The 23,795-nt window shown below is 39.6% G+C and overlaps 1 protein-coding gene across 2 annotated transcripts; it reads left to right on the top strand.

Moving 5' to 3' along the window:
- The first annotated feature begins 4,323 nt into the window (after nucleotides 1-4,323).
- On the top strand, nucleotides 4,324-21,607 carry LOC311006754 (ras-related protein Rap-1b). 2 transcript variants are annotated; one of them, XM_083999688.1, is made up of 8 exons: nucleotides 4,324-4,398; nucleotides 13,909-13,976; nucleotides 15,680-15,748; nucleotides 17,895-17,951; nucleotides 18,071-18,211; nucleotides 19,211-19,354; nucleotides 19,984-20,076; nucleotides 20,792-21,607. In XM_083999688.1, exons 2-7 carry the CDS (start codon nucleotides 13,920-13,922, stop codon nucleotides 20,068-20,070), a joined length of 555 nt encoding a protein of 184 aa, XP_083855814.1. In that variant the 5' UTR covers nucleotides 4,324-4,398; nucleotides 13,909-13,919; the 3' UTR covers nucleotides 20,071-20,076; nucleotides 20,792-21,607. The 2 variants fall into 2 exon arrangements, with proteins under 2 accessions (XP_083855814.1, XP_083855813.1); XM_083999687.1 differs by having other exon boundaries at nucleotides 4,341-4,398; nucleotides 13,906-13,976.
- The last annotated feature ends 2,188 nt before the right edge of the window (nucleotides 21,608-23,795 follow it).

Raw genomic sequence — 23,795 nt, 5'->3', positions numbered from 1 at the left:
GTTTTGGAGTTGTTGGATTGTGTATTTGATGAGTTTGATGAGGCAAACCAAGAAATCCCATGAGCCTCCAATAATTAAAGGTGATGAACCTACTGCTGTGACTATAGGGGTTATGGCGATAGGAGAATTTCCCAAAAAATGTTGAACTATCCCTTTAAGTTGTGACAGTCCAGCTGCAGCAGGGGGCGCCACACACTCACCTGTTGTCCACCTGGATGCACTGATCTCCTGCTGCTCCTGCTGCTGCTGCCATGGAAACCTCTTATCTCCACCCGTCCAGGTTCAGACTTCCTGCTTCGCTCTGATTGGCTGCGTCGACGCCGCGGCAAACAGAGCAAATGATGCTCATTCATCTGGTCTCTTGGCAACAGGTGAACAGATGAGTTTGTATACACTCACCCTGTGTGTGTGTGTGTGTGTGTGTGTGTGTGTGTGTGTGTGTGTGTGTGTGTGTGTGTGTGTGTGTGTGTGTGTGTGTGTGTGTGTGTGTGTGTGTGTGTGTGTGGCTGATCATTGACATGCTGATGATTGTTTCTCCCTCTCTTTGAAGTGAAGTAATTTATTCTGCTCTGATGGAGCGGCGATGCTGCGTTTAAAGACACAAGAGAAGAAACCTCCTCTTCCTCCTCCTCCTCCTCTACGGCGGCCGAACTTCAAAGTTTCATTATATTTATTTCTCGTTGTTGGGGAAAGTCAATCAAATGAGCACAAAGACGCAAAATTAAGAAGGAATGAGACGGCAATCGACTGAAAAGACACAAAACGGCCACACTAGAGCTGCAAAATGTCACGATTATAGATTTTCTTGGTACGATTATTGTCAGAGAAATAATCACGGTATTACAATTAGCTAGATAGATAGATAGATAGATAGATAGATAGATAGATAGATAGATAGATAGATAGATAGATATACTTTATTGATCCCAAGCTGGGAAATTACAGTGCAGCAGCAGCATTACACAGACACACAGTGACGATAACAACATATAGTATAAGAATATAAAGAACAAACTATACATAATAAAATAGCAAAATATGAAGAACAAACTATACATATCAAAATAGCAATAGCAAATAAAATGTAATGTACAAAAGTCGCGATTATTATGCATTAATCAATTTCACAACACTATGAATGTGTAAAATCAAATATAGTTATATATAAATATACATTACTAATTATACAATATTTTAAATATCTATTAAAATATGACCAATTATTAATCCAACAGGGGAAGTGTCATCGATACCGAATGTTTAAGTTAATTTTAATCTTTTTTTTTATTTTTTGTTACAAATGACACGCTAGCATTTAAATTCCTACCAATTCAATGCTACATTGGAGTTGTTGGATTGTGTATTTTATGAGGGAAACCAAGAAATCCCATGAGCCTCCGTAGCGTAGCTCTGAGCAGCTCACAGCTCTGCTCCGCCGTTCTAAAAATAGCTTGCACCGACAATTAAAGGTAACAAACCTACTGCTATGACTATAGGGATTATGGCAATGGGCCGATTTGCCAAAATGTTGAACTATCCCTTTAATACAATTGTGAAAACAAGTAACGCACCACATTTATTTTAGTTTTTTTTTAATAGTCTAGTTTGTTTTCTCACTGTGGGTTTTTATAATTCTCATAAATGTAACTGTAACAATCCTAATAAAGAGCTTCTACTTAATAAAGACCATAACTTTTACACTTAAATACACACACTAACACACTAACACATAGAGGAAGTGTGTGTCAGTGAAAGGGAAGCTGTATGGGTGGCTCTGCTCTCACCTGGGTGTGGCTTCACAGCACTGAGTCTGACTAGTAAATGTTCTCTCTGTGTGTGTGTGTGTGTGTGTGTGTGTGTGTGTGTGTGTGTGTGTGTGTGTGTGTGTGTGTGTGTGTGTGTGTGTGTGTGTGTGTGTGTGTGTGTGTCTAGGCGTGTTCCCACCAACACGCTCCGACACGCTCCGCCACTCTCTGACTTTACAGCAACTCTACACACAACACAACACAACACAACAGATATTAACACGCTCTTTTTCTATCGTTATTATAGCTATAATGTTTTGGTAACTAATGTCACGTTGACCTTTGACCCAGCTGATGACAGTGGGACTCTTATTACAGCTGAGTTATATCACATGACATCACCATAGCAACGCGCTGTGAGGGTCCTGTGACACGTCTGACATCACTGTGGTCTGACTGAGATGAAGTAAAAGTTAAATTCAAACCATTGTGTTTTACACTAAATTACAAATATAAATGAATAAATAAATAAAATTAATTCAAAATGGCAGCCAGGTGACGTCCCTGTAGTCGGGGGGCGCTCATGAGTTTGTTCTGAGGTGACGTTCACTGTCAGAGAACAAAAAAAAGCTGATAAAAGTGTTAATTTAATGTTAATTTATTGCTAATTTCACTGTTTTCTCTTAGTAATGTTCGTTAGGTTGAAGACTTAACCATTAGCACCAGACTTTTATGTGACATGACTCTGACGTAGAAGTGGCCACACCTGGTACTGCAGCGTCATGTGACACAAACTGAATCATTATTACACCTTAGAAAAGACAAAAAAAAATGTTTGTTAGTTAAAAAATGTCATTTTTGAGAAGAGTTTATTTTATTTTTGAGATTTGTATATATTTTTAAGCTAAGGCAAGGCAGCAACAATGGATGGATGATGTCACAGAGCAGTGGAAGTGACGTTTTGCTTTTTTTCCCTGGTAAAACTAAAGATAAAAAAAATAAGAAATTAAAAATAAAACACACTAGAGAAGTAAAAAGAAGAATCTCTCATGTTTCTACTGTGCAGGAAGCGGGAAGCAGCTGAGCGCGAGGCTGAAACGTCACGAAAAAAAAAGACATGAGCCAAACTGTGACGAAGTTAGAGCGAAGCCGGAAGTGAGTGTAGACCGCTGTCAGAATAAAAGCTCAAAGACTTCAACAGGATCATGACAGTGAAGAAAACGGTTCTAGGTGTGTTATGAACGTCATATACTAATATAAGCTTTTAGATTTAGGTGCTATAAAAATGTTGATATCTTAATTTCAATCATGTAGCCTATTTTTAGTTTACGCTTGGTATATGAATAATTAACATGATTGTGTAACTGTTATTTCAATAATAGTTGAAAGTTAATAATATACAGTATTTGAACAACAACTAATTATTACAATGTTTTGTCAACTATAGTTTTCGTCATTACAAAAAAACTTTTTTTCCCCTATTTTTTTTTATTTTTTATTAATAGTGCCATATAGTGAAAAGACATACAGTTAGGCCTACTACGGACAAACTACAAGGGTGCAACGTGGGTGACTAACAAATAACAATATCATACCAACAAGACTTCAAATAGGCAAACAGAGAAGAGACAAGAACAAAACAAGACACACACACACACACATATATATATATATATATATATATATATATATATATATATATATATATATATATATATATATATATATATATATATATATATATATATATATATGATAATGGTAATAAAGTTAGTAAATTTCATAATAAAATGAAAGAAGAAAAGAAAAGAAGAAGGATAAATATCATGAAGAGATAAATACAAATAGAATGCGAAAATGAAGAATCAAAGGTAGGTAAAGATTTTCCCCCATTTTTATTCATCAGTTTTGTTGTTAACAAAACATTTTTTATCCTGAAAACAAGTCTGAATTTGATCTTTTCATTTAATTGCATTAATGATTACTAATATATTAACAAATTCATTTAATTTATAAAGATCTCATGTAAATTTATCGGTAGTTTTTCTGCAAGGCAAGGCAAGACAAGGCAAGGCAAGGCATCTTTATTTATATAGCGTATTTCATATCAAGGCAACTCAATGTGCTTGTATAAAGACAAAACATTAAAAAAAGAAGCATAAGACAGAATAAAAACAAACAAAACACTAAAAACAGAGTTAAAAGCAAGAGCAAATAGAATCAAATAAAATATAATTTGACTGTAACTGTTAAATGTTTTTTTTTTTTTTTAGTAATCAATTTTCACATTAACACTTTAAGGTGTCAGTATAATCTGTCGCTAATTTATATATTATATTTCAAATTATATTCTAGACATAAATAATGATGTGTTTTTACGGTTTAAAATAAGACTTTTCAATAATTATCTCATGTACATTATTCATAGATATAGACGCTTTACTTTTTGTACTTATTAGTGTTCCAGTTTTTTTCCTTTTCATGTATTTTATTTTGAAAGACCAAACAGGAAACGTCGTCGTTCGCTGCGTCGAGCTTGACGTCATCGCGGCGGCGGCAGGAGGGAGCGGCTCTGGTCGAGTGACATCCACACAGAGTGGGAGAGAGAGAGAGAGAGCGAAGCGGAGTGGAGCGGACGGGTTGGTGGATGACTGTGAGTAGCCGCTTCCTTTCTCTTCTCCTTTCTCTCCCTTTTTCTTTTCCTCCTTCCCTCCATCATATTATAGCTGTAGGTTAACCTGGGGGGCCGGTGGGTGTGGGGTTTGGGAGGGGGGGGCAGCTACTGACACTGCTACACCCAGGGTCAGGGAGGGAGAGACGGGGGAGAGGGAGGGAGACAGGCCGGTGCTGAGCCGAGCTGGGCTGGGTTTGGTTTGCGGAAGCGAGCGAACAGACAGACAGACAGATAGACGGGCGGAGGGATACAGACAGACAGCAGCTCCGTTTATGCTCATAATAATAATCATAATAATCATAATAGCCTATAATAATAATAATAATAGAGTGTGTGTTTGACACAGACAGACAGCTGGGTGGCATCATGGCGGCTGTCTGTCTGTCTGTAGTGTCGGTAGGTAGGTAGCTCCTCGGCTTGTCTCTCCGGTTCCTCCAGCAGCAGCAGCAGCAGCAGCGGGGCCTGCTGCCAGCGCTGGCCGGGGAGGGAGCGTTCTGAGGCGGCCACGGAGCTGCGGAACTCCCGCTGCTGCTGCTGGAGGAGGTGGAGGAGGAGAAAGAGAGAAAGAAAGAAAGAAAGAAAAAACACAAAACAGAGGAAGTAACTGAACAAACTGCAGAGTTGAAGAGTTTGGAGGAACCTGTCTATCTGTCTTTCTGTCTGTCTACCTGTCTGTGTGTGTGTGTGTGTGCAGGGTATAGACAAGGCTTGGTTTTATTCCTCTGTTGTACTGTCAGCAGCACACACACACACACACACACATACACACATACACACAGTCACACACACACTTGGTATTGACAGGCCCCACCTAGTTGTGGTTGACTCAGGGATCTGTCTCTGTGTGTGTCCATCTTTCTCCTCCAACAACTTTACTTTAGCAGATTAACATCGTGCTGCCTTTGATGTCTTCTGGGAAAAAGCAGTACTGTACTTAACACCGGCCTGTTCATTATACAGCAGCCTACAGATCAAATATACAGCTTCTCTCTCTGTGTGTGTAGGCAAGTGCACGACCAGAGGAAGTATCCACATCTTCTACTTCAGTTAAAGTGCTACTATCACACACACAGACAGACACACACTGTTGCAAAATCTAGTTCTGCATTGAATGTGTGCAATCAGGGAAATGAAGATGTTCTGTTGTGAATATGTTGATTCTATGTATGTTATATTCATTTATTAACCTTTTAGTTTATGAAATAGCATTAAAATACAGGTCACAACCTCCCAGGGTCAAAGGTGACAGTCGATAACACAACATTATAGATTTATTTAAAGACACACGACAGAGAAAAGAAGCAAACTCTTTGATTTGAGAAGCTTCAACATGATTTTTTTCTGGAAAAAGATTAAAACACTTCTATCTTTTATCTGTAGGAGTTATTTCCTCACTCTGTGTTGTGGAAGCTGAAATCAGAAAAGTGACGGGTGTTGGTTGGACTGAAACAAACATGGTGAACATGTCGCTGTGATTTCTGGGTAATAATGACGACATTTCAGTTCAGTGTTTCTAAAGAAAATGTGATGAAAGCGAATCAGCCGGTGGATCTATCACCACCAGTCATTTACAGTCTGATATAAAACAGATGCAGGTGAACTCCCACTGACCCTGAACACAACAGGAAGAAGCTGCTTTGACACCGGTTTCACCAGTAAAATGACAATAATATGATCTATAGTGAAGTCAAACTGTCACTAGGAACATTTTTTGACACTTAAAGTTGTGATACTGACTCACTACTACTGAATTAACACAAATGACTTACAACATTGAACAGTTAGTGGAGTTAATAATAATGTGTGTCCACTATTTCCATTTTCATGTGAAAAACCAAACAGTTGTTGCTAAGCGCCTCGTGGGAGTTCTAGAATGTTCGGGGCGGTTGCTAAGGTGTTGCTAGGTGGTTGCTAAGTGAAGTGTATCATACTAGTCATATCACATCCAAGAAAAGGAAGACTTCCTACTCTGACTGTGATGATTTGTTTTAAACCTAATGTGTTGATTAATATTTATCAATAGACCGAATCTCCTTGTTGTTTACATTCTACTTCCGGGTAGAAAACCAGCACGTAATTTGAATGAGATCAGTAGTAACGAACGAGAGTTTAGCTATATATATCATATTTTTCACGCCCTATCACCGTTTAGACAAATCTGAAATGATTGAAGAAACATTACTATTTCTGTGTGTGTGTTTTGTGTTGCTATGTGTTGGATTTATTCAGTTGGGGGGAATCACAGTGTCTAGAAAGCATCAGTGGCTCAGCTGACAGGGACCGCTGACGGCGGTAGCTAAGCTAACGGCGGTAGCTAAGCTAACTGTTAACACCAGGACGTCAGCTGTTAAAACCCTCCTGTTGTGGGACACGACATGAAACTACTCCAGTTAGCTCAGTCATGTTGTAACTAAGATATCCGCTGGAGAAAATATTTTTTCATGGACCGTTTATTGAGTCACTGAGTTATTAAAGTTAAACAGGTAGCTAACCGTTAGCCCAGCTAATCTCTGATAACCATGACTAATTACAAAAATGTGCACACGTAAATAGTAATGTTTGTCCAATCATTGGTTTTATAAACTTTACAAACATCAGATTAGTCTAAACGGTGATATAGTGACGTGAAAAAGTATATATATATAGCGAAACTCTCGTCCGTCACTACTGTTCGAATGCTGGTTTTCTACCCGGAAGTAGTTGTAAACAATCTAATATATTAATATTTATCAATAGAGAGGCCGAAGCGGAAGCAGGAAGTAACCGACCGTCACCATGGGAACTCAATTCGGAAAAAATCTCCATGTTATTAACGGGAGTCAAAATTTTATTTCGTGATCCGATTGAATTGTGTCATGAGAAAAAAATATGACCTCTACCTGTTTAAAACATCGTGTTTCATGAAGAGAAACCAGCTTCAGTTTGTTGTAAAACTATTGTAGAATAAAATTCTGAAGAAAACCAGAAACCGCCATTTCCCGTGTCTGTTGGTGACGTATTTTTTGTGGGACACCTGTAGTCCGTAGAGCGTCTTCACACTAAATATATTCTTTCGTTGCCATTTTACAATAAACTGCTGATTTCTTGTCATGAAATGTGATGTTTTAAAGGTTAAAGGGACAACGAGGAGTTTCTATTTGGTTATAAAAAAGTCTCATTAATGTGGATGAATCTACGTTACCACTTGTTAATGGTCCATTTTAGATAAATATATCGTTTTGTCTCTATCGTTATTTTGTTATTATTAGTGGTGGTGGAAATGCTGGGCGAGCCGACCAGCGTTTCTTTACTTTCGGTTTTGTGGCGAGTCATGAGAATAACGCCGCCGTATCGCCGTTTATGGTCAGAACTACGACGGTATGTGATCGTCTTCCAACCTCTGACTTTAATTCTTGATGAATGAAAACATGAGTCTGTCTTGCGCCGGTCAAAGAATTTCACGGTGCGCGGAGGCTCATAAATGTAGTGTGATTCAATCGGATCGCAAAATACAATTTTGAGTCCCATTCACTTAACATGGAGATTTTTTCCGAGTTGAGGACCCATGGTGAGCTTCACTCTCTATATATTTAAAGGTGTACAGAAATGGCTGTTCGTCCTGTTTGTCGCGCCGAGTTGCAACACGAGTTTACCCGAGTAAGGAAAACAAATTTGATTGGTTGTTATCGAGCGGGCTATTCAAAGCTTGAGGCGAGACCGAGCTCCGTGTGTGTGTCTCAGACGTTTGATTGACGGATGAGGGATCCAATATCAGTGGCTGATGAATCGTGAGCAATGTGACGTATAATTCGTGCGTCTGCATTATCCAATGCGGAAAAAAAATACCACACTTTCATCCCAGATTTAAAGCAGAAGTAAGCGATCCGGTGGTTTTGGCTAACTTCCTGTCAGCAGATGGAGTTAGCAGTCCCCGCCCTCGTCCCTACGTCACCACATTCAGGCGCATCCCTTGGCTGCACACACAGAGAGGACCGCCCCTTTATGCCGTTCTCTCTCCTCATTGGATAAAGGTTGTAGGATACAAGGAAAGTTTTCTCCTCGGCTTACAGCAGAGCAGAGGGACTGACAGACCCGTGTTTCGGACCAAACACTCTATAGAAGTGATTGCTGTCGGAAGATAGAACTATTTAAGACTTATATTAACACAAATATTGCGCTTACTTCTGCTTTTGCACAAAGTTTGGGCGACGTCGTCTGATAGATGAGTTATTACACTAATTTTATGACCCAGAGTGGGCTCAAATTCATGTTTCTTTTCTGTACAGCTTTAAAGCTGATGACTGGGAGGCTACAGAAAACGTTGTCGTTGCCGCAGTGATGCCACACGCAGACATTCAGTCAGACAAATAAGCGACAGTGAAGGTAAACGGTTGGATCTTTACGACCTGTCACAGTCGAGTCCCTCGGCTCAGAACCTCTTGGTTGTGTTTGAAGAGGAAAAACAGAAATAGCAGCGACGCTGTCACAGAGAGAGAGAGATAGAGAGATCTGCTGCTTTTAACTTGTAAATGAAAGTGAGGAAATGAGGATGAGCTTCTTATTGTATTGTGTTGTATTGTGTTGTGTTGTGTTGTGTTGTGTTGTGTGGACAGAAGCTGGACATGGTTGTAGTGTGAGGTACAGACAGAGTGTAGAGCTGTGGTTGGTCTGTAGCAGGAGAGTTAGAGAGTTTCTCGGCGTCGGCTCGGTGACTTCCTGTCAGTCCCTCGACGCGCTGGGACTTGTTGCATCACGCTGAAGACAGACCGAGTCTTCAGACCCTCCGGGCGCTGAGTTTCATCTCTGCCTGAATCCCTGGCTCTTGGCTCTCGGCAGCAGCAGCAGAAACAGCAGCAGAAACAGCTGGGCGGCTCCGTCTCCAGATGTGAACGCCTTCCTGTCGCACTTCCTCATTGGTTAGATAGGGATCATTAACTCTAAAGGTGTAAACGCGCTCGCACTGGTTTCCTGTCACAATCGGGCAAAAGCGAGAACGAGTATATGAGATACAGGCTCGGGCTCGGCAGCGTGTTGGTTATTTAAGGTGGTCATCTCTCTGGGTTGTGGTTGCTAGGGTGTTGACACATGGTTACCAGGATGTTACAGCGGCTGCAGAGACGTGAAGACGAGTCTTGTTGGGTGTCGCAGGCTGACGGAGTAGATCACAGTTGTTGTTGTTGTTGTTGTTAGTGGTTGTGTTTTCTGTGTCACCACTGGGCAGCGCCGACGCTGGAAATGGTCCAATCATACGTCAGCTTCCAGGTTTGAGCCACGCCCACTTTAATGACAGTGAGTTATATCAGTAAACAGCCGATCGATGAGGAACCGGCTCATCAGCATTTTACCACAGAAGAGACTCATCCAGTAAGTCGTCAAATATTTGGCAGATTCATTGAGTTTCTACTGTCGGACTTAAATTAGAGCCGCACCAATTCATCAAACAATAATCGATTATTAAATTAATCCTCAACTATAATCACGTAATCTGTTTGAGTAGTTTTTTAAGAAAAAACGTCAAAATTCTCTGATTCCAGCCTCTTAAATATGAATATTTCTGGTTTCTTTGTTCCTTTATGACAATAAACTGAGTTTGTGGACAAAATAAGACATTTGAGGACGTCGTCTGGTGGTTTGAGAAACACTGATTGATGTTTTTCAACATTTTATTGACAGAACAACTAATTGATTAATCGTTTACATAATCGACAGGTAATTGATAATGAAAATAATCGTAACTCTAATGTAAATGTTATTATTTCCTGTTCCTGTTGATAAGTTGGTGGTATCCACCTTATTCCTGGGGTCGTTACTGTAGAAACGGTTATGGGTGGAACTTCCGGTCAGCACCGGAAGTAGCAGTGAGCCATTGGCTAACAGCAGTGGTTGCTAGCGGTCTTCATTACTGTTAGCGGTTTATTTGAAAGTTTTCACATTGTTTTCTGTTTTCTTAGTTAATTCGGTACCACCTTATTCCTAGCCCCCATGATGCCTTGCGGGAATTATGGGCGCAACTTCCGGTGCGAACTGGAAGTCGCGTTTGTTTACATGCTAACAGTACGTGCTAATCCACTTTCTGCGAGCGTTAGAGACATAAAACACCACCTTTTACAACTCAAAGGAGACAATATCATAATACCGCTGCCTACTAATATTGTGAGGTGTGAGGACGACTTAAAAAAGTGGCCAAAGATAAAAAAAAAGAAAAGATGACGTACAGTAGCATATTTAGCTACTTAATAATGTAAGGTGGACTCCATGTGAACGCAGCTTAAAGGGACAACGAGGAGTTTTGGAAAAGCAAAGCGTTTTCACACTACATTTATGAGCCTCCGCGCGCACCGTAAAATTATTTTGACCGGCGCAAGACAGACTCATGTTTTCATTCATCAAGAATTAAAGTCAGAGGTTCAAAGAGGTTCACATACCGTCGTAGTTCCCACCATAAACGGCGATTCGGCTGTGTTATTCTCATGACTCGTTGCGAAACCGAAAGTAAAAAACGCTGGTCGGCTCGACCAGCATCTCCGCCACCACTAATAATAACAAAATAACGATAGAGACAGAACGATATATTTATCGAAAATGGGCCCATTAACAAGTGTGGGTAGCGGAGATTCATCCACATTAACGTGAGACTTTTTTATAACCGAATAGAAACTCCTCGTTGTCCCTTTAAGTCTTTAAAGTGGCAGCTACGGTGTTGCTAAGGGAGGGATTGCCAGTTGTTGCTAGGTGCCTCTTGGAGTTCTAGAATGTTCGGCGTGGTTGCTATGGCGTTGGTAAGTGGTTGCTAAGAGAGGCATGTTAAGAGTATCATATTAACCCTTTTAATAAACTGTTTAACTTCAGTGTGACACAAGTTGATGTCACATAAAATATAAAACCTAAACTCTACTTTGATAATGAATTGATCTTATTCGTGGTATTTGAAGCAAACATAGAAACTTGTTCTAGTTCCAACCTGCTCCTTGATCATGTATTTATTGGTCTGTTTGTCTGTGGGGTGGGACGTCAAACACAACAACACAAACAGTTATAAATCCCAATGGTGTTTCATCAATCAAGAAAACAAAGAGCAGAATCATCAGTAATGAGTCTAGGGGCTGAAAAAACAATTATTTTTATTATCAATTAACCTGTTGATTATGTAAACGATTCATCGATGAGTTGTTATGTTGAAAAACATCAATCAGTGTTTCTCAAATCACAAGTTGACGTCCTCAAATGTCTTGTTTTGTCCACAAACTCAGTTTATTGTCATAAAGGAACAAAGAAACCAGAAATATTCACATTTAAGAAGCTGAAATCAGAGAATTTTGACTTTTTTTCTTTAAAAAACGACTCAAACTGATTATTAGATTATAGTTGAGGGTTAGGGTGACATCAGGTAAATTGGGCCATCAGGTAAAATGAGCCAGTTAAGGTTTGAGCCTCCTAGCTTTTTAAGTTTTAACAGGCAATGGCTGTAAATGATTTCAAATTGTTGCTACAACTGTACTTGAAAAAAAAACAATTGATTTGAGTGGTCTCTGGTTGCTGTTGTGGGTGGGACAATGCTTTATATCCAGCCTGCTGAGGAGAAGTGTGCGAAAAGTGGCCTGGCAAACAAATTTCACTTGAAACTGATAAGGTTGATAACTCCGTAAAAAAACAGATCTACAATAAAAAATGTGATTTATAATACACATTGTGATTCCCCCCATTGGATAGAATGCAAAATTCTTGCTAAGCTTACTTATTTTTAATTTAAATGCATTTTTTGTGGGTGGCTCAATTTACCTTAATGCATCATGGTAAATTGAGCCATGCATTTCAGCTAAAATGGGCCACATACAAAACACAGTCTTACACTGAAGTTACACAGAAATTGAGGGTGCAAAACATGTTCAAAGTTAGATATATATCCAAGGTTGGTCAGTGCCACTCATGGTACCATTAGCACTGTGGGGGAAAAAATGGCATCTATAATGCCACACACACACATACACACACAGCAAAAGAGCCTATAACATAGTCAGTTAACAAAGAGCATAGCAACAACATGATCATGTAATTTTAAAATGCATTTTAAGATTAAAAAATGTCTTCAACCTCTTATGTATTCACTGTTAATGTTAAGTTTAGTGTTGTAGTTTAGTAGTAGTGTCAATTAATTATTAAAATTTAAATGATTTCTGCTAAAATTACTGTGTTGTTCTCTCGTGGCCCAATTTAACTGAACGGCTGGCCCATTTTACCTGAACCTTCATCGTACCTCGAGAGGGAATATCCCGATACTTTAACTCTCATAATTCCAAAATAATTATACTTTTTAATTTTTTTTTCACACAGAAACATCTAAGAGACCTATGTCGATTTTTAAAAATATCAATGGATTTCATGCATAGCGTTTTTGATGGTCTTATTAATCGTTTACCAAAAAGTGGCCCATTTTACCTGACTTCACCCTACTTTAATAATAGATTTTTGTTCGATTAATCAATGAATTGTTGCAGCACTCTTTAGTTACAGTCGTAGTGTATTGTCGGCTATTGAAGATCTTATCCATCCATATTATCAATCTTATTGATCATTAATCATTGATCGTTGATGTCAGAGTCAGTTTCATGTTTCATTTGTTGGTTATTTATTGTCCGACACAGAGGATTGTGGGTAAAGTTAACTAACACACTGAAGTTTGTCAGTTACAGAAGGTTGTTACTGTTTGGTCCTAACACACCACCTGCTTAACCACACACACACACACACACATTTATCTCATCACCACGGTTACCTTGGCAGACCCTTAACAGATACGAGAGGCTCCATAAGTGTGTGTGTGTGTGTGTGTGTGTTTATCTATCTGTTTGTGGACGATAGTTTTCTGGGGGTTAGGACGGAAAGTGAGTGAGGACATTTTGGTTCTGTGTGTGTGTGTGTGTGTGTGTGTGTGTGTGTGTGTGTGTGTGTGTGTGTGTGTGTGTGTGTGTGTGTGTGTGTGTGTGTGTGTGTGTGTGTGCATACCAGTCATGCTTCATCATGTGTTGTTGCAGCAACAAGAAGCAACATGATGGAGACAACACACACACACACACACTCAGCTGTTTGTACTAGTATCTCAGTGAGGACCAGGGTTTACGTTAACCTGATTAAACTAAACCTGACTTTTAATCTAACTCCAACTTTAACTTTAACCTTAAAAAGGCCATAAAACGACGTGCGCATAGCAACAGTAACCAAGTGGGATTCCGTAGCTGTGACATCACCACCAGCTGTGTGATCACGTGACCTCCTTCTCATTGTTTTCATTAACTCCAGGCCAGATGCACGCTGGGTAATTATTACCTCCTAGCGAGAGGGGAGGAAGTGTGTTAAGTGTGTGTGTGTGTGTGTGTGTGTGTGTGTGTGTAATTGATAGTTTCATAGCTCCAGGTGCATGACAGCAGGGGGGGGCGGGGCTTATCACCGTAGCGATGATGCCCGGCGGTGAAATTAGTAACCTGGTAACCTCTTCTCTCTCTCTCCCAGCAGACACAGTCAGGATGCGTGAATACAAACTGGTTGTTTTAGGATCAGGAGGAGTGGGAAAGTCGGCTCTGGTGAGTAACACACACACACACACACACACACACACACACACACACACACACACACACACACACACACACACACACACACACACACACACACACACACACGGCATGAAACCAACCAGTATTTATAACAGATCAATAACAGTATTGATTATACGGTGTCAGATCAGGGTTAAATATGATGAAGAACGAACACAACACAAACACACTATGATGATTATTTATTTCATCTTTTACTATCCAGAATTTTTTATTTACATTTTTAACAATGTGATAAAAAAAAAGTACAAAATATATAAAACAAAATAACATGTAACAGGACAAACAACGATAAAATTTAATCAAATTAATCATAAACAGAACTGTTTTTATTAGGGGTGGGAGAAAAAAATCGATTTTTTTAAATTTCAAAAATCGTTTTTTTTTTGAATTTTGTTTTTTGAATTTTTTGAAAAAATGAATTTTTTTTTTTTTTTTTGAATTTTCTTCATTTTTTTGAAAAAAAAAATTGATTTTTTTTTTATTTTGAATTTTTTTTTTTAATATTGTGCAATGTGCATTTGTTCGCCTTTTTTACATACAGAGAGTACAGGTTTTGAAAAGGGTTTAAGTTCACTTTATAATGGAGTATGTTCATTTGTAGGCTCCTACAGTATTTGTGTGCAGATAAATGTTAAAAATGCTAAAGACTAAAAATCGAGAGAATCGGCAATATCGTAGAATCGCAATTTAAATCGAATCGCCATCCAAAAAATCGTAGAAGAATCGAATCGGGAGAAAAGCATATCGTCCCAGCCCTAGTTTTTATTGCCAAGAGCAGTAAAGGTCCGTTTACAGCAGGAGGAACTTGTCTCGGTGTCAGGTACAAACATAAAGGTACCAAAAATAATTTAAAGGGATAAAGGGATAAAAATAGAATTAAGAATTTAAATAAAATAAAATAAAATAAAATAGAATGAATTAAAATATTCTAGTGCAAAAGATATGCATATACTATTAATACATATACTATATAAAAGAATAAAATAAAGATATATACAAAATACTACTAAATAAGTTATTGTACAGATTGTTGTAGTAAAAACCCAATGTTGTTTAAGTAGTAGTATTATTATTTCTTTTATTTTTTTTAGAGAAAGATTTATTTGTTCATCTTAAGGATAAAATACGATGAAATATATTGAACATTAATAGCATTTTCTTTCCCCCCCCCCACCCCAAGTAAGAAGCATTATCTCTGTTTTATTTTATTTTATTTATTTATTCTAGATTCAGTTCAATGAATGAATGTGTATTTGATCTAATCTAATCTTAAAGTATATTTTCACATGTAGTTTGTTCCGACTCCATTGATGATTTATTTTCTGTGACTGTGGAAAATTCTGTTCAGACTGATGTCAGAGCGTCTTCAGTCCTCACACACACACACACACACACACACACACACACACACACACACACACACACACACACACACACACACACACACACACACTGGTGTGACCCCTCACTACAATGAAGTGCTTTACTCCAGATGATATAATGGAGATGTGTCAGTGTGTCACATTAATTCCAATCGAATGAGTTCCAATACAGAAGAGAACAGAGCTCCATTAACACCACTGGCCTACTTCTCTTTATCTCACTGCCTGTCTCTCTCTCTGCCTGTCTCTCTGTCTCTCTCTCTGTCTCTGTCTCTCCGTCTTCAGACTGTCCAGTTCGTTCAGGGAATCTTTGTGGAGAAATACGACCCAACGATAGAAGATTCCTACAGGAAGGTGAGAAGTTACAGCGTCCTAAACAACAAAAACCATGTGATTTAAAGGAATAGTAGCATTTTTTTTAAAGTGGGGTTGTATGATCTACAAATAGCCCCTAAGTACTTTAATTGCAGTAGAAGACTCTCTGCACTCCTCCCGTTAGCAACGCCAGCCCATAATAGCCCTGCCCAGAGATTTACAACATACATTGTTGTGAACAGACCCAAAGAAACGGCCTATTTTCGTGGCCTAAAAGAGGTTTTACGTGAAAAAAAATACACAGTTCCATTGTTCGCTAAAATATAATTTTTTCCAGCCCCTCAAAGTGCAGGAAAAACACCGTTTTTATTTGGACCTAACCAACTGCTGATCGGCGGGCGCTAACCCTGGGCGGAGGGATACGTGAGTTGGTTAGGTCCAAATAAAAACTGTGTTTTTCCTGCACTTTGAAGGGCTGGAAAAAATTATATTATAGCAAACAATGGAACTGTGTATTTTTTTTTCACGTAAAACCTCTTTTAGGCCGTGAAAATAGGCTGTTTCTTTGGGTCTGTTCACAACACTGTATGTTGTAAATCTCTGGGCAGGGCTATTATGGGCTGGCGTTGCTAACGGGAGGAGTGCAGAGAGTCTTCTACTGCAATTAAAGTACTTAGGGGCTATTTGTAGATCATACAACCACACTTTTAAAAAATGCTACTATCCCTTTAAGGCGAGACACTTCAGGCAAAAACACAGTTTTTTGGGCTATTTTTCTTCCTAAACATGTCTTCTTTCAGAATAAAGGGAAAGAAATGGTAGAAAATCCACATTCATTTCGTCTCTTTCGTTGGTAGATTTCTGCTAAATTCACCAAAAGTCAGTCTGACCCATGTCATGTCAGGTATCATCTCTCCTGAACAATGATTTAGGCTCCAAAAATGGTCATTTCCTCCGTATCCACAACCAATCCTAAAAGTACGATTCACATCAACAATCTATGGAATTTTACAGTCTACAAGTCTTTAAAGGCCGTTTTCTCAAAATGAGTTTTTCCTCAGACTCTGAGCTAGAAATCTCCACTTCAGCAGCACTTACAGATGCCAAACCTTCCAGTTTGATCCCTTTCTATATCCTGAAGGTTTTTACAGAGGGGATTGTTGATATATTATTCACAGCCTGATTTATACAACATTTTATTCCTAAAAACATGGCGAAATTAGATTTTGTTTTAGGGCTGGTGACAGTATTTTCTCATTTAAAAGTGAGTGATAAAAAGAGATATCACTGTAAAAACTTCTGACTCTAATGTCAACAAAATAAAACAAGAATTTTGAAAGTAACTTAATCCATTGTTCAGATTTCTATTCTGGAAATATGTGCAAATTAGCGCATATTCAATTAGATATGGCCTCATTTACATATTTAAACACAAAATTTGACAAAACTGAATGTGAGTCATAAACTGGGGAAGTTTCATCCACCACACCCCCTCACACCCACACAAACATCTGTAAACCCAGCAGAATCTGTTTCTCAAGCTGAACGGATAACGGTGTTGGACATGTTACTTTTAAAGATAAATTAGTTATAGTTACTAGTTACTTTCCTTAAAAAGTAACTGAGGTGGTTACTACGTTATTAAAGTAACTAATTACCAGGAAAAGTAACTCTATGTCACATTACTTGGACTCGCCTCCCTTCAACCTCCTGTTTATCTGGAAGTAACCAACTCACTCAGCATTCCTCCGCACATGGACTGAAATAAACACGAATCTGAATATGAATATGAATGACTTTATTAATTCATTAATAATAAATTCATGTGTCTGTCAGCTCATCGACCAGTTGCAGAAGAATTAAAAAGTCTGATGGTTGTGGGTATAAAAGATCTTCTGTTTCTCTCTGTCCTGCAACGAAGAGAGAGGAGCTTCTTATTATTAATTTCAAATAATGGCACATTTTATTTTCACAGCGTTTTAACGGGGGAAACAGTCACTTTTTAAAAATACTTGTTACTGAAAAAAGTAGCGCTGTTATTTTATAACGCCGTTATTCCCGTCACTGCTGAACAGTAATGAACGCTCTCTGTTTCTGTGAAGTTTAAGTCACTTTTTGTGATCAAATATAAATAAAACTATGTGAATAGAATGAAAATCTGACATTTGTGTGTTTGTCTTTGCAGCAAGTGGAGGTCGATGGACAACAGTGCATGTTGGAGATCCTGGACACAGCAGGAACAGTAAGACCGGTCCACCTGTCTGTCTCATACCTGTATGTGTGTGTGTGTGTGTGTGTATGTGTGTGTGTGAGAGATGACCTGACACCTGTGTGTGTGTGTGTGTGTGTGTGTGTGTGTAGGAGCAGTTCACGGCGATGAGGGACCTCTACATGAAGAACGGTCAGGGCTTCGCTCTGGTTTACTCCATCACGGCTCAGTCCACCTTCAACGACCTGCAGGACCTCAGAGAGCAGATCCTCAGAGTGAAGGACACCGAGGACGTACGGCACGCACACACACACACACACACACACACACACACACACACACACACACACACACACACACACACACACACACACACACACACACACACAGAAACAGAAAGAAAAAGTTTCAACCAAACAAACTAAGGAAATAGTGACGTCTGCTGGTCAAAACCTGCTACTGCAGTTTGCTACATGATGAATAAATCTTATACGTATTTATATTATTTATCCATTGAGCCAATTATTTATTATTTTGCCTGATAAATGAAAGTTGACATTTTTAGTTCAGAAAAACAAAAGCAAAACTTTTTTTAAAGGGATAGTTCACCCAAAATTTCAATTTCACTCATTATCTCCTCCCCCTCATGTGGACTAAGGGCTGGGAGAAGTTTCAGAGTCCTCCGTGGCTTCTCTGAGTTACAGGGGGTCTCGGCGTAGCAGTGCATGTCCATATAACGGTTGCAAATGGATACCAACTGTCTTCGTAACAAAAAGACACACCAAAAAACATCCAAATACCTCCATGCTGCTCGTATGTAATGTCCCTCTTGTATTGAAGCCCCGAAATGCGAAATTGTTCCGGAAAATATTAAATAAGTCTATATTTCAAGCTTGTTTTGTAGCGGAAGCTTCTCAAAGCTCCTCTTCCCGGTTCTGGGAAGAGGAGCTTCCGCTAGGGAGGGTGAGTAGATAATGAGTGAAATTTCAATTTTGGGTGAACTATCCCTTTAAGCAGTTAATTATTAATCATCAAAGTCGTCATTTTACTGCTACAACGAGCGGTGGTCACGTGACTTTGACATGTTCAAATGAAGCATCAACACGTTGTGCTAACCTCTGCTTTAATGCATAAATTAAAATATAAAGAAATAAAATAAAACACATAAAAGATAATATCCATCACATAACGACACATTAATACACACAGAACTTTATTGATCTTATTTGCTTCTAGCTCAGAAATCGACTGTTTTCTAACCGTAAACCTTTGCTGCTGTCGACTGGTCGCAGGTTCCCATGATCCTGGTGGGGAACAAGTGCGACCTGGAGGTGGAGCGCGTGGTGGCCAAGGAGTCCGGCATCGGCCTCGCCCGCCAGTGGAACTCCTGCGCCTTCCTGGAGACCTCGGCCAAGAGCAAGATCAACGTCAACGAGGTGCACACACACACACACACACACACAAACTAATCCGCTTTTTATTTGCATTTACATGGAGTCCAGAAATGATGCGTTCGAGTTGCTCCCTTAGTTGGTTTAGTTCCCCATTCTCCTTTTAGATTCACTGTCACTGTTGTCTTTATTTTATCTCTTCTTCTGTTTTAACTCTTTATAACACATTTTTTCTTATCTTATCTTATCGTATCTCATCTTATCTCCTTTTAGTCAGAGTTCAGAGTTCATTTTATTGTCATTCATTCACGTATACTAGAAGGAAAAACACAAGGCAGAAGACAGAAACATCACTAAAAAAAAGATGAGATACGATAAGACAAGAAAAAATCGTAAATATCTAAAAGAGATTTATTATGAAAAAACTGATACCTAAAAACCATGTATACTCCCTTTTATTTATTTTATCTAATTAACTGCATCCTGGTCTTAATTTGTAGTTGGGCTCTTGTTTGCCTGTTGCCTCCTATGGTCTAATCTGTTTTCTTTATATGTTGTTTTTGTCAAGCACTTTGTAAACTTTGTGTTTTTAAGTGCACTATATAAATAAAATTATTGTTATAATTATTATTAAGTGTAAAATACAAATCTGAGTGTTGTGTTTTCCGGTGCAGATCTTCTACGACCTTGTGCGACAGATCAACAGGAAGAGTCCAGTTCCGGGGAAAACTCGTAAAAAGTCGACCTGTCAGCTTCTCTAATGACAGGTAGGTGTGTGTGTGTGTAGGTGTGTGTGTGTGTGTGTTGTGTGTCAACACTGCTGCACACACTGCGTCACGTGTCCTTATTGTTTAAAGGGATAGTTCAACATTTTGGCAAATTGGCCCCATTGCAAGCTATTTTTAGAACGGCGGAGCAGAGCCGTGAGCTGCTCAGAGCTACGCTACGGAGGCTTATGGGATTTCTTGGTTTCCCTCATCAAACTCATCAAATACACAATCCAACAACTCCACAACGCTCTGGTGGACAAGTTGTGACCTGCACATTCACCACGCTATGAGATAATAACACAACGTTACCAGACAGAGTTGTTTTAGAGGCAAATACAGAGACTGCTTGATGAAAAACTGTCCCTGAAGGCAACGTGCATCAGCGGTTTTGCATGAATTTCCCTCTAAAACAACTCTGTGTGGTAACGTTGTGTTATTATCTCATAGCGTGGTGAATGTGCAGGTCACAACTTGTCCACCAGAGCGTTGTGGAGTTGTTGGATTGTGTATTTGATGAGTTTGATGAGGAAAACCAAGAAATTCCCTTAGCCTCCGTAGCGTAGCTCTGAGCAGCTCACGGCTCTGCTCCGCCGTTCTAAAAATAGCTTGCACCGACTGCAAGCTATGACTATAGCGATTATTGCAATGGGCCAATTTGCCAAAATGTTGAACTATCCCTTTAAACTCACTCGTTCTCTCTTGTTCTCTCCAGTTTCCTGCTCATCTGACCAACAACCAACCAACAACCAACAAAAACAACCAACCAACCAACCAACCAATCACAGGACATCTTCCAGCTGGCCACGCCCCCTTTAACACAGCCACATGCCATCATCAACAACATCGGAGCCCACACCTCTGACCTCTTGTTTCCATGACGACCACATCTCCCATCCCACCCCCACCCCCCCCCCCCCCCCCCCCCCCCCCACCTCCCCTCCTCTACCCCTCACCACACTGTCTAATGGAGACTGTTGCCTTGGAAACATTAAGACCAAACATCAAAAGACTGCGGCGGTGGCGACGATAATGACGACGACGACAGCAACGACGATGATGATGATGATGATGATGATGATGAAGATGCAGTTGCAGGAAATAACGGGGGAGGGGGGGGTTGGGGAGGCGGGAGGGCTGTCCAATCAACTGCCCAGATTTAAACTACGGTTCCCATCATGCTCTCTGCTAGGCCGTCTTCGCGCTGGGGGAGTGGCTTCTTGCTTTTTAAAAGAAAAAATTTTAAACATTCCTTTCTTTTTCCTTTTTCCTTTTTCCTTTTTCCTTTTTCCACTTTTCCTTGTTTTCCAGCAGCACCGAGCCGTTCACACGCAGCTCGACCACCTCGCCGCCGTCAGCCGTCATGTTGGTTACCATGGTGATGTCGTTTCTAACATGGCCGACTCTGTATGTGTGTGTGTGTGTGGCTCTGGTTGAACCTGTGGAGTCATTCAGTGATGATTATTATTATTATTATGATTATGATTATTATTATAGTGGTTATAATTATGATTCTGTGTGAAAAGATATAAAAGTCATTTAATGTTTTTGTTTTTGATTTTTGAGGGGGGGGTTGGGTGGGGGAGGGAGGGGGGGTTTGGGGGTGCAGCAGGTCGTGATGTCAGCTCACCGTGTTAGCAGCTTTGAGCTAATTCAAGTTAGCGAACCACTTTGAGAGAAGATACTAAATGTTAAAGTGATAGTTCAACATTTAGTCAGATTCTCCTCTCACCATAATAATCCCTATAGTCACAGCAGTAGGTTCATCACCTTTAATTGTCGGTGCATGTTGTTTTGAGATGGGCGGGGCAGAGACGTGAGCTGCTCAGTGAACACAATGGAGTCGCACGGTACTTTCGCTTTTCCCTCATCAAATACACAATCCAACAACTCCATAACGCTCTGGTGGACAAGTTGTGATCTGCACATTCACCACGCTATGAGATAATTCATGTAACATTATGTAACATTACGACACATGAAGCAAATACTCTGAACTACTTTTGCGCTTTTGAAATCCCTCCGCCCAGCAGCAGCCGTGTCTGGAATGTAGTTCCGGCTGCATTTCCCTCTAAAACAACTCTGTGTGGTAACGTTGTGTTATTATCTCATAGCGTGGTGAATGTGCAGGTCACAACTTGTCCACCAGAGCGTTGTGGAGTTGTTGGATTGTGTATTTGATGAGTTTGATGAGGGACAGGGGACTTGTACTGTTCACCTCCATTGTGTTCACTGAGCAGCTCACGTCTCTGCCCCGCCGATCTCAAAACAACATGCACCGGTAATTAAAGGTGATGAACCTACTGCTACGACTATAGGGATTATGGTGAGAGGAGGATTTCTTAAAATGTTGAACTATCCCTTTAACATGTAGCAGAGTTAGCTGTTAGCATTTGTTTTAAAAACATCAATGTGCACTTATTAGCTTAGGGCTACCTCGTTAGCCTAGCAGTTACAATGATGTGTTTGAAACTCTCTGAGCATATTATGTTGTTGCTGTTTTTTAAGTTAGCATTTTTAGCATACGATATTAGCATATTCACACAAAAACAATGAATAGGTTGCTCTAAACTAGTTTGTAAGCCACCATCTTGAGAAATAGTGCATTAGGATCATCGCTAGAAATGCTAATGATGCTGTTGTGTTTCGAATATCAACAACTTCAGCAAAATAAATAAAAATCTTGGAGCATGTTTGTATAGAAATTACAGCTATGAGTGCTGTTAGCTGCACGCTAGCACATAGAGCCAGTAGACATTGGAGTTTATATGATACTGTGAGGGGATGCTAACAATGCTACACTCCCACTGATTTAGCCGTGCGCTAACCTGTGAGCTGACCTCAGATCTGCTGCTCAGGGCGGACATGTTGCCTTTAGACAGCAGACTCACACTGGTCCAGTACCTTAGCTTTGTGTGTGTTTGTGAGTGTGTGTGTATTGTGTGTTTGTGAATGTGTGTGTGTGCAAATGAGCTTCATAACAACAAAGAACGAGGCCAGTTTCTGTAATGACAATTTTGGTCCGGGTGGCTGTTTGTATGTGTGTGTGTGTGTGTGTGTGTGTATGTTGGTGGGGTTGTGTTATATTTACTGAGCAGGACAGCCAGCAAATGTTGTTTCTGTATTATTAACCATATTATTATTATTATTACCTGATAATTAATATCATTAACACAACACATCCTAGAAGGAAACGCTGAGTTATTGGTTGAAGGTCCTGTTGGTCAACCGTCCCTTTAACTGATGGGAATATATAATGAATCTATCCAGGTATGGAGGCCCAAATGTGACAAAACTTAAACAAAATTGACTGAATCAAAACATGCATTTTAATTTTGAAAGCCAAATTTAAACTGATGAAGTGTTTTTATAGACGCGTGGATGTTTTCGATGTCAATATTCTCATAAGTTAAAGAAGAACGTTGAACTAAAATCAGTGTTTCTAAAAAAAAAAAAAAAAACAGTATCATGGCTGAAGTTGAGAAAAGGGGGTTGGGCTTGAAGCTGAGGCCCCGCCCTGATGATGATGAATTATTATTATGTTTTTTTCGGGGGGTTTGGCCTGTGAAATAGCAGCAGCCAGATAAAAAAAAAAAAAAAAAAGCCTTTGAATAATCTGTCTTCTGTCTGAAATGTGAGAGTGGTCGACTGACTCGGCTTACAGAACAGTGTGTTGTTGGACCAGTGACCTCTGTGAGTCCTGCTGTGCACAGTAATAG

This window comes from Trachurus trachurus (assembly GCF_905171665.1).
Source record: "Trachurus trachurus genome assembly, chromosome: 23".
NCBI classification, from domain to species: Eukaryota; Metazoa; Chordata; class Actinopteri; order Carangiformes; family Carangidae; genus Trachurus; species Trachurus trachurus.
This window is presented reverse-complemented; position numbering and strand designations above follow the sequence as displayed.